Source organism: Budorcas taxicolor, chromosome X, assembly GCF_023091745.1.
Source record: "Budorcas taxicolor isolate Tak-1 chromosome X, Takin1.1, whole genome shotgun sequence".
NCBI classification, from domain to species: domain Eukaryota; kingdom Metazoa; phylum Chordata; class Mammalia; order Artiodactyla; family Bovidae; genus Budorcas; species Budorcas taxicolor.
Genome location: NC_068935.1, coordinates 29835243 through 29847252, shown reverse-complemented (window position 1 = coordinate 29847252; position 12010 = coordinate 29835243). Strand labels below are relative to the sequence as shown.

The 12010-nt window shown below is 38.3% G+C and overlaps 1 protein-coding gene across 1 annotated transcript in view; it reads right to left on the bottom strand.

Moving 5' to 3' along the window:
- Window positions 1-3557: 3557 nt before the first annotated feature.
- SMARCA1 (SWI/SNF related, matrix associated, actin dependent regulator of chromatin, subfamily a, member 1) overlaps window positions 3558-12010 on the bottom strand; it is a 67861-nt gene continuing 59408 nt past the window's right edge. The window contains exons 24-25 of the mRNA XM_052663030.1: window positions 5080-5190; window positions 3558-3976 (exon numbers count right to left, since the gene is read on the bottom strand). Coding sequence (XP_052518990.1) covers window positions 3905-3976; window positions 5080-5190 — 183 coding nt within the window. The 3' untranslated portion in view covers window positions 3558-3904. The remainder of the gene's footprint in view (window positions 3977-5079; window positions 5191-12010) is intronic.

Here is a 12010-nt window from a genome sequence, read left to right as displayed (position 1 = left end):
AGGAAATCAGTCCTGAATTGGAAGGACTGATGCTGAAGCTGAAACTCCAATACTTTAGCCACCTGATGCGAAGAATTGACTCATTTGAAAAGATCCTGATGCTGGGAAAGATCGAAGGTGGGAGGAGAAGGGGACAACAGAGGACGAGATGGTTGGATGGCATCACCAACTTGATGGACATGAGTTTGAGTAGGCTTTGGGAGCTGGTGATGGACAGGGAAGCCTGGCGTGCTGAAGTCCATGGGGTCGCAAAGAGTCAGACACAACTGAGTGACTGAACCGAAGAAGAGCTACGCATACAAGGGGTTTTAACTTGGATTTCCTCGGAAGCAGACCCTGAGACAAAGATTCTAACGCAAGCAGTTTCTTTATGAGTTGGCCCCAGGAAACAGTCAGACAGGAGTGAGGAAGTGAGAGAGGGAAATGAAAGCAGTCAGTACGGAGCTTGTTATCAACACAGCCACAACTGTGGCCGACTGGAGCTTCGTGCCATGGGTAAACTCTGGGGAACAACTTTGTTTGAGATTTGATGGCAACTGGAGGATTTCAAAAAAAAACACCTGGAGAAAAAGCATGAGGACCCTAGTCTCATCACTGACACTGGCCCAGGAATCTGAACAAGGTGCGCTGGCTACGGCACCATAATGGACCACAGTGGAGAGCTTTGCCAATAATTGGGAAATAATAGCACTTTATTTGGGTGACAGTAGATATTATAGTTTCACCAGTTAGGTTTTCAAGCCAAACACCCAGCAACGAAGCTGCAAAGATTCTAGTTCAGTAACTTCTCTTAACTAGGTCTCATATAATGGACCTAATTTGGGGGCATACTTCATGGGAGAATGTGTAATCTGACAAGAACCCGGGTTTTCCAGGCAGCATAAGCACGTGTACGCTGGGGAGCCAGAAGGAATTGTGTGATAACGACTGAGAGACAAGCGACTATGATGCAAATGAGAGACTGGTGAGCTCTCTATCTTCTTGTGATTTTAGAGTATCCAACAGATCAAGATAGACGCTTTACAAAGGCCTCTGCGGAAGCCTGGGGGTTACTGGAAAACCAGAGTCCCTGGTTCCCTCCTTGCACATTCTCTAAACAAGCAATCAGGTTAGGTCCGATTCCAGTACCATCTATTAGACCACTTTTACTGGTGGCCTGGAGCACTGTGCCTCTGTCAAATTGCATTCATGGATACAGCACTCTTCCACTGCTTCTGGTCTCTGAGCAGCTGACACGGTAACTGACTATCCTGTTCTTCCAATCCAACACGGCAGTCAGGTCCAGGGTTACTACCCCATCAGCCCAGGCCTCTGGTGTGAAACAGGATTTATTTGTTGGGACTTTTAACTTTTCTATGACAGTTTAATTTCTCTGTGGAAAATTGACAATCAGAGGGGTTTCCTATGGAGACTTGGAGCATTCTGCATTCCCAACATCATATGGTTTGGACTGTGCTATCATCTGCTTGTTCACTGTGTGGACCTCCTTGGCAGGCTACATTCACCAGTGATGCTGCACATAATCTAGGAGAGCTGAATTTCCCATCTCTTGGGTCCAAGAAAGAGCCATATGGCCAGGAAAATGGTCCCATGAAAAAGCGTGGAAGGACTTACCTGCACATTTTCTCTCCTAAAGTAGATAGCCATTACCCCCTTAGGGTTAATGGCTAAATCATTACAGCTTAGTCATTACCCCCTTTGGGTTAACAGAAAAAGAACAAGAAGTAAAGATTGTTACATGTCCATGAAAGAAGTTCAAAGATCCTAATTGTACCTGCTCCCACCCTGAACCTTCATTTCTCCCCAAGAAATGCTGAACTGATTGATCAGAGTCCAAGACCCTAATTGGGATATTTTTCAGTGCACAGAACTTGTGGGTATTAATAAGACCCTCTAATGTATAATTTTCTCCATCTCAGATGACTGGAACTTTTAATGTCACTGGAGTGGAAAATTCTGAGATTTTATTTTGGATTTAAGAGCTCTGGATTGTAGTTTGGAGCAAAGCACCAGCTAGTGAAGTATGACTTGGCTTACCTTTGCCTCTTTTGTGAACCTTATAGCAAGGGTGGTTAAGCCAAGGATAGATTTGGATATCTCTGGGTTCCTTGACCTAACATCATTGTAAACTCATCTCTTAATAGCAACCCAGTTTCATCCAAACCTCCAACAGAGTACAAGTCTCCTAATAGTGGAAACAGTAAAAAGAATCCAATCAGGAGCACGGCAGTAAGAAATATGAAATCTGGACAATGAACAAAGACTTGGAAGAGTCCAGCAGACGATGGGTTGTCATTCTAGAAGACCTAGTCCTATGTTGCAGAACCCCAATGACAATGAGGATGTGAAAGATGCTGACTTGCACCAAGCTTTGCCAGTGGTACACTAAACAGAGTCGGAGAGGAAATGCAAAAAGATCTTGGGTCAGGGAGAGAGCAACTCTTCAGTCGTCCAAATTTTGTTTTAATAACAAACACCACCATCCCACATGCCCAGCTTTACTTAACTGCTATGCATTTCACACTAGGCTCTGATCCATTTTCCCTGTTCCTCATAACTTGATCTTGACTCTGATTAATCACACACTAACAGTTTCGTGTGACAGCCCCTGTGGCGGAGGCAGTAATGTAAGGCATTCCATTTGTTCTCCTATATTTGCCAGTCCTCTGGCACATACACAAGACCATGTGACTAGTTTTGGACAATGAAATATAAATGGGTGTGACATCTGTCTCTTCTGGACCGAGGCAATAAAGAGCCTCTATGTGATTCTCCAGACTCCTGTTCTCCTATGGTGGCAGCTGAATAACCCACACGTTCTAGACGGTGCAGATACGAAACATGGGAGCCTCAGTCGGACTGGAGCCTGGAGTGACTGTGTGGAGCAGATCTCCTCCCATCTCACATCCCACTGGCCTGTGTGGGGGTCTGTGGTGTGGGAAAGATAGAAGCTCTTGGTATATAAAACCTCGGATACTCTGTCTTGTGAACTGAGCATACTTGCATTCCTATGGAAGACCTCCCCCTTTCTTCTGCATGCATGCTGCTTATTTCATACTCGCAACTGAGTTGTTAATAAATCTACGTGTTATACCCAGACTCCCCTGAACTGGCTCTATGTGATAAAAGATCAGGCACAAGTCAGCAAGCAAAGCTTTAACTTTCAACCAAATACATAGTTGTGAACAATACAATTCAGTAAACACAACTATTTTCTACTGCACAAAACACAGGAAATAATTAAATTTCTTATAGACATTTCTTTATTATACTTTCCCACTTGAATATTTAGAGAATAATTTAAATGTAATGCATACTGACAGCAAGCACAGTATCAAATATTAGTTTTTTTAATAATTTTCTGTTCTCACCCTTTATTCCTTTAGGAAAAAAATATTTAGATGACCTCAAAGAAACAATTATTATGCTAATCACAGTATGCAGTAACACGTACAAGCCCATACTCAATAGAAAAGAAAGCAACAAAGAAGTGAAAAAGTCTTTCTCCTCAAATCATTTTAATTCATTTTTCCACAGCCATATAAATTTAAAGTATGAAACAACAATAATACAGCTATAGAATCTAGGTTCTCTTTCAAAGCAGCGGCATATAAAACATAGAAAAGCTAAAACCTCAGCACAAGCTTCAAAAGAACAAGGACTGAGAGGATTTAGATGAAGACATGAAATACACAAAATACAGTACACAAAAATACTAGAATGCATAAAATCTAAAGCTACACATTTCAGGTAGAAAGCATTGTAAAATATATAAAATATGCAAGAAATCAAAACCAAATTGATTTTTCTTAGAGTACCATGAATACACTGGAACTGGCAATTAGCATTTGAAGATGGGAACAAGAAAATAGCAGTTTCCCATTTAAAACTTTATTTCTAGGCTTTAGGATTTCACCTTCTTGACATCCTTCTTTCCAGAGCTCTCAGTAGCTGACTCTGCTTTTCTTTTCTGTGACTAAAATGGAAACAGATTTAATGTTCTGCTCCAATATGCACATTTTTAAATGGCCCAACAATGTTAAATCTAGGATGTAAATGCATCAAAAAAAAATTTTAACATGAATATTCACTTAAATGTTATACTCACAGTTAATGTTCTATATAGCCCAACAAACTATATAACCCAATGTAAAATAACCTCCAAACATGTTCTCTTGTTAAGAAAAGACATAAAATACCCATCAAAAATAGTCACCAAGTTTCTACTCACACATGGTACTAAAAATGTATGCTTAAAGAACTACTTAATACTTAAAATTTTCTGGGAAAAATGTTAATTATGAGTGTATTACTTTTGAAATGTTATGATAGATGCTAAAATATCATATTTCATATATTCTATGATGCACACTTGTTTCCCACTTTAGCATCTCTGAAATCAGGATGCATTCTAGAATTGATGACAAATCAGAGTTACTTGGCAGCAGTTTTTCTTAGTAGCACATAAAATACTGCTTTGTCTTACAATGGAAGGCATCTTAGACTTGATGAAATATGGTAGTTTACTTAACCACACTCAAATAATATGTTAAAAGACTACTTGAAATTGTAACTATACAAGGCAACCTGACTGAGTTAAAATCATCTTACTATTAACAGTTAACTTATTACCAAGTAAATCAAGTAAAGCTTTGCTGTCTCCTCAAAGTTCTTATTTGTATTCATAGTTCCACAAAGATCAGAAAACTTCTTTGATCAAATCAGAACTCTCAGTTTCAACCTCAGCCCCACCCCACCCCACCCCTCTTCTACTCCCCATGACAACTCCAGTCTCAGTTCAGAGGATTTTACTTGCATTACACTTCTGCTTAAAAGTAATGAGAAATTTTTAAAAATACTGAGCCCTGTTACTAGGGAGTTCCTAACCGTATACGCTACAAACAAATAGGAAACACGTGGTTGTAGTGTAATTCTTTTTCTGTCAAAAACAAATCAGCATTTCATAAAAACCAGTCTTTATAATAGGTATCACTATAGCATTAAACATAATATAGGCATTTTAATTATGTAAAAAAAATGGGATCTACCTAAAAGTTAGGAAAATGCTGAAAATTTTACCATTGGAGTTTTAGTTGCCCGTTTCTTCTTTTCTGCTCTCTCTCTTTCCTCAATTTCCATATTTTCTTTCTCAATCAATGAAATCAGAGTATTACAGCGTCTCTGGAATTCCTGAACCAAATAAAGAAGACTTTTAATTTCTGCAACCCAGGTACAACCTTCAAAAAGTGGTAATTGTTTGATTCTATCACTTCTGTGATAGAGAATTTTCTAAATTGGTATTCTTCAGAACAATATTCAAACAGGCTATATTCCACTAAATATATCATAAGTGGATAAATATCATTCAGTGGGAGAGTGGGTAAACTGTGGTACATCCATATCATGAAATACTGCTCAGCAGTAAAAAGGAAAGAGCTATTGGTATATGCAGAAACCTAAATGAACCCTATCTGAGTGAAAAAAAGCCAATCTCAAAAGGTTACATAGCACAGTGTTCCATTTATATAACAAATTATTAAATGACAGAAGTTTAGAAATTGCCAGGGACTAGAAAAAGGGGGTGAGGGGGTGTGACTTTATAGAGCCAGCACGAGTAAGTCTTCTGGTGGTGCTAGTTACATGTACCTATGTGTGATCAAATTGTACTGAACTACACACTCATGAGGGCACAGCAACCCACTTCAGTATTCTGGCCTGGAGAATCCCATGAATAGAGGAGCCTGGCAGGCTACAGTCCATGGGGTCACAAAGAGTCAGACACGACTGAAGCAACTTAGCACACACATACACACTCATCCACACACACAACCATGTGCACACACACCCACACACAAGAGTTCATCTATAACCAACGAAATCTGAATAAGCTCTTTGGATTGTATTAATGTCCATTTTCTGATGGTGACACTGTCCTGTGTTTATGGAAGATGCTGCCATCTGGGAAAACTTGGTGAAGGGTGCATGGGCCCTCCCTGGACATCTCTTCACAGCTTCCTGTGAATCTATAAATATTTCAAAACAAAAAGTTAACAAAAGTCACATTAAAAAAATAAGGGGATGTCCTCTTGTCAAAGTACGATTTGGAAGTACTCAGCTTACAAAAGTCAGATTTCTTTTCTATAGGGATGCTCAGAGCCTTTAAAGTTCTAATAAGCACTGTCAACCACTAGGGTAGGAGATGGAGAAAGCAAGCAATTCAATCAGCCATTCAATCAGCAGAAGTCTCTTCTCAAAGCATACCTCGTGGGATCAGAGTTCTGAGGAAACACTGCTGCAGTTGTTAATTCAAAGCAAACAATAGCTGGAAAGATTCCACATTAACCTTGCCACTACCTATATTTCACTGCCAGCAAATCAATGCATCCAAACTATAAACAGCTTTTATGAACGTATGGTGAACGTTAAATATATGATTCATTAATATGGACACTCATATATTAACCTGGTATATTTTGCTGTATTTGAAAGGTAAATAATGGCTTAATATCAAAGGATAAATAACATTTAAAATGGTTTCTTTTTGTATAAGCAAAAATATTTGATAAGATATAAAATAGCTAAATGCTCAAATAAAAATGTGGATTTATTAACAATTGAGAACTCCAACCAAAAAGTGGTCAAAGTACAAGAATAGAAAACAAAATAATTTTAAGTGTCCAAATATTAAAAACTTTTTTTCACTCAAAGACATGCAAAGTAAAACAATGATATATTTATCAAATTAGCAAAGACATGTTCACATGTGTGTGATATGTGCATCCAGTGTTGGCAATAAGATGGTGAAATGGAAGCTCTCATTCACTGATGATGGGATGTCACTGTGAAAAAACTGTGCCCTCCCCAAATCTATAAGTTGAAGCTTTAACACCCCCACAACGTGATTGTGTTTGGACAGAGGGCCTTTAAAAGGAGGTAATTAAGGTTAACCAAAGTCATAACGATTGAGTCCTTCCGTGTAAGGACACAGGAAGAAGATACCATCTACAAGCCAGCGAGAAAGGCCTCACCAGAAACCAACCCACCTGGAGCCTAAGCCATGAGAAATTGTCACCTCATGTGGGTACTGTGTTATGGCAGCCCAAGCAGACTAAAATACTATCTTTCTAGAAAGAAAATTGGGAACATCAATGATGTATCCTAAAAATTTCATATTCTTTGAATGAACAATTCCACTTCTAGATGCTTAACATAAGGGAATAGATGTACATGAAGATTTACAAAACAATATTTACAGCAGTGTGCTTTTTAGCAGAGAAATACTGGGAACTAAATTTTTGCTCATTTGGAAATTATGATATACATATAAATACATCTTAGTATATATACACATACACAATAGAAATAGCTGGAAGAGAACTATGGGCAGAGTTACTGGTGGTTAACAGCATCTATTTCTGAATATAGAATCAGTGGGAACTTTTATTTTCTTCTTTATACTAGCATGTATTTTCTAAATTTTTTTGTAATGAATATTGCAATCTGTAACATTTTTAAGAAGTGGCAAATTTTTTAAATACAGTTGTATCTTTCCAAATAAAAGCTAGAAAAATGGCATATAGAAATATTATCAACTATCCAAGCATCTTCTACTGTGTAAAATTCAAGCCCAAAAGAAGGCAGAAAACCAAAGACAGTCTAGCCAGGAAAAAATTCTTCATTAACAAATTATTGTTTAACTATTAAAAGTAACCATCCTCAATTACTCAAGGTTAAATAATTTAGAAAAAATAACATTGGAATTTTCCTTACTTACCAAAACAATAGCAGTATCTTTAATATGCAGACCAAACACTCTTCATAGCTTCATTCAATACCACACATACAAATTAAACAGCATGTTATTCAATTTATCTATTATAGAAAGGGCTAAGTTGACCCTGATGAGATTTGATTGTTGGTTTCTAGGGAGACTAGATAGAGTCTTTATGTGAAGCTGATTCTTGAATCATTAAGCTATACCCTCTGGCTATTATTATTCTCAATAAGTAATAGTTGCCTGTGACTGCAGATATCTTTAGATACATATTCATGGTTCATATGGGTGATTCAGGAAAAAACTAATACTTTTGAGACAGTTTCATATGCAGGGAAGTAGAATATCGCAAGATGATTATAAATAGACTCTATAATAAGTTCTTACCTTCATTCCTTTTAACCTGTCACTAACTACAGACAGAAAAATAATCTAACTCTCTGGAGAAAGGCATCAAGAAATGAGTGAGTCTGGATGTTACCTTCCTAGCGTAGGTAATGCCACTTCCTCTAAAGATACCAACCCCATCTTTTATTCACACACTTAAAGACTGCCTAACTAAGCAGATGGTATCATAAACAGAACACTAGCTAACACCAGAAATTTCTATAGAGGCCAGATTACCAATAAAACAGTGATTCATTTTTTGAATAACTAAATGACAATGAAATGATTCTGAGAAATTTTATGATGTCTAAAGCAATTTTATCTTATATAATTTCTTCTTTCACAAACATGTTCCCCCTAGATTCTTGTACTTTTTTATCTTCCTATTTTCCTTGGGGTTACAGGGAGTGGTTCACGTGGTCTCAAACTGTTTCCACAGTTCTGTGGTCTAATTATCTCCTTCTTTCACGATTTCCCTATGCTGGATTTAGGAATGAAATTGAAGGGAGAAAAACAGCACATAAGAGGAAGACAGGAGACACAAAAACAAGAAAGACAACAGAAGAAAGTAGGAAAATGACAAATGGAAAACTGTTATGCAGTGTTAATAGCTGTGGCCAAAGGAAAAAAAAAAGTACTTTGTGTTCACACATGCTCAGGAAATGCTAGGTTTTTAAAAGGTTAAACAAATTTTGTCATGGCAGGACTTCACAGAGCTCTTAGCAGTCTAATGTAGATTGCAAGGGTCAAGGGCAGGATTCAAAACCTTGTTTTGCATACTGTATATATGCAAATCCTGGAACAATGTTTGGTAGAAACCAACTTGGAAAATGCTGTGCAGGGTAAGAGTGATGGAGAAGACTAAGTTTGAATCAAAATACAAAGAACCTAGAAGCTAAAAACAAAGAACTAAGCAATTTTACTTAATTCAGTTGACAAAAGGATCTCACTGATTATTTTTAAGCAGGAGGAGTCATGTAATCAAAGATATACTGTGTACTCCAAAATCTTCCCCTGATACAGAGTCTCAATAGGGGGAGCTCATAAAATTACAGACTCTCAAGATTGAACAAGACCTTTAAAAATCACTCAAGTTGATGCTGAATCTCTTCTACTAGGTCCTTGCTAATTAGCTGTCCAGCCTGTCTGAATTCTTCCAACGATGGGGTACTCATTACCTCACAAGATTGCCTAGCCCACCTCTGAATAAGTTTAAAATATTCCCTTGTGCAAAGCTACAATGTGCTACCGTATCGTTTCCAACAATTGGTTCTAGGTCTAACCTTTGCAGTCAGATTGAACAAGCTGATTCCCTCTTCTGTACGACAATCTTTCAAATATTACAAGGCAGCTCTCATGCCTCCATCTCAATCACCACCAGACCTGCCAAACATCTCTCCTTTAGGTTCAATAGGCTCCCCCTTTACCCATCATTCATTTAACATGTTTCCTAAAGGACTGTATAATGCTTATGTCTACCTTGGTTATATTATTTATTTCCTTCCAGTTTTCTTACACATTCTTTAAATCAGGGGTCAGCACATCTTTTCTGTGAAGAGCCAAACAGTAAATACTGTCGGATCCGCAGACCACACGGTCTCTGTCACAACTACTCGGCTTTGCCACTGCAGCATGAAGGCGTGTGGCTGGGTTCCAAAAAAACTGTACTGACACTAAAATCTGAACTTTGCATAATTTTCACATGTCACAAAATAGCCTTCTTTTGATTTTCTTTCAACCATTTGAAAATGTAAAAATCATTCCTGGCTTGCAGGCTGTACCAAAACAGGTAAAGGGCTGTAGTTTGCCCCTGGTTTAAACTAGACTTTAGATTGACTTTAAGCAAACTGTCTGCCTTGGTTTTCCATGTCTTTTTAATGGTTTATGATTCTGTTCAATGCAAAATCACCCAAGTCCCAACTTTTGAGTACTAGGACATGGATCTCTACCTTTATTTAATAAATGATGGGATGTTTGCAGTAAGTGGCACTGCCCTGTACTGTGTGGTGAATATCAATCACGCCAGGCACCAAGTTCAAACATCCTTTGCCCCAATACTCAGCTTCAAAGCATCAATTCAAAAGGCACAGAAAGCATCAGTAGACTTGAAGTGACTTATTGAAAGAGATTAAAGAGACTCCACATTACATTTCCTATGTACTAAAATCGTAGACACTAAGGCTGCCTAAGTCTAAATGACAGAAGGTCGGTGCCCACTATTGGTTCAAAGTCAAAAGCAGGTGAATGAGCAGGAGCAAAAAAAGTAAATAAATTGCACTCCACATTGGTGCCTCAAAATTTGTAGGTAGTTCTACAAAGTCAGAATTTTCCTCTATAGTTCTTAGTAAAACAAAACTGGGAGGTTTTGTTTCCTTTGCTGTTTTGTAAAGTGCCTGTACTTTACCTTCAGAATCAACACCTTCAACTATATATTCTGTGGTATATTTCCCAGGTTCTTTGTCACCTTGGAACCCCTCTCATACTAACAAAAAGCAATGGCATTCTACACTAAAATCTCAGGGCCCAATCACACTGGCCATTAGATGGGAGTTATATATTCTAATAATAATAATATAAAAATATCTTATATTTCTTAAGCAAGTATCAAATGTTATGACAGTTTTACCTAATTGCTCCTACTTAAACATCGTTATTTGTACAATGTCACGTCACTTCCTCACAGGATAGCTGACGCTGCTATTTAGTCACTAAGTCATGCCTGACTCTTTGCAACCCTATGGACTGTAGCCCAGCAGACTCCTCTGCCCATGGGATTTCCCAGGCAAGAATACTGAAGTGGGTTGCCAGGATAGCACATAAGCATAAATATGTAAAACAAACTCCTGTTAGTGCATGTATCGTATTTCAGATTGTTAGAACAATTCAGTCTTAAATCAAACACTACAGTTACTAATAAAACACATGATGTTTACAACTGTCTATTCAAACCAAAGCTTCAGGGGTTATAGCCAACTAAAGTCCATCATTAGAGAAAGGTAGACGAAAAGAAAAGAAAGGAAGAGGAAAAAAGAACTCAAACCCATTGCTACATTTCTTCACATTCTATCCAAATGTGATCCAATGATAGGGTCTATGAGACAGAAGCCCACTGAAGAACCAAAGTTCCACGCTCATTTATTCACTGAATGCCCACTTTGTGCGAGGTGTTATGCTGGTACCTTTAGATGTAACCATTTGCTCTTGAAGGTTAAGACAGCAGTAATAAAAAATGACTCTGGGGCAGATGGTGATATATTAGCCAAGGTGGGGGTGAAAACAGGAGGAACAGAGAAGAGACAGAGATAGAAATTTGGGAATTATCAGCCTATATGGGAGTTGAGGTAGACGTTTGCCCATTTCCACAGAGCAGTATTTCTATACAGTGAATCTGACCATGTCACCGCCCTCTTAAAATCTTTCAATGACTCCCCATTTCCTATGGAATAGTGATCAAAGTTCAACAGGGCCCCTGGTCATTTGGCTGCCAGCTCTTTCCTCATCTTTCGGGACTCTCCTACTCACACCCCAGCACACCAACCTACTTGCTGTTTGTGAATATGCTGAGCTTGTTTCTACCTTTGCACATGCCATTTCCATAGTCCCAGGGCCAATTCCTTCCCGGTCTTTCAAGGCTCATTTCCAAGAAGGACCTCCTCTGTGAAGCCATTCCTCTGATCTAACCCTTAAGGCAAAGTTAAGCACAACTCCTTCTGTACACACCTCTATATAGGATCTATTGGAAAATTAAGGCTGAAGAGGACATTTTAGTCTTTCAAGCACATGGGGAAATAATATATAGCTATAAGTATAAAAGAGTTGGACTGTGAAGAAAGCTGAGTGCTTAAGAAT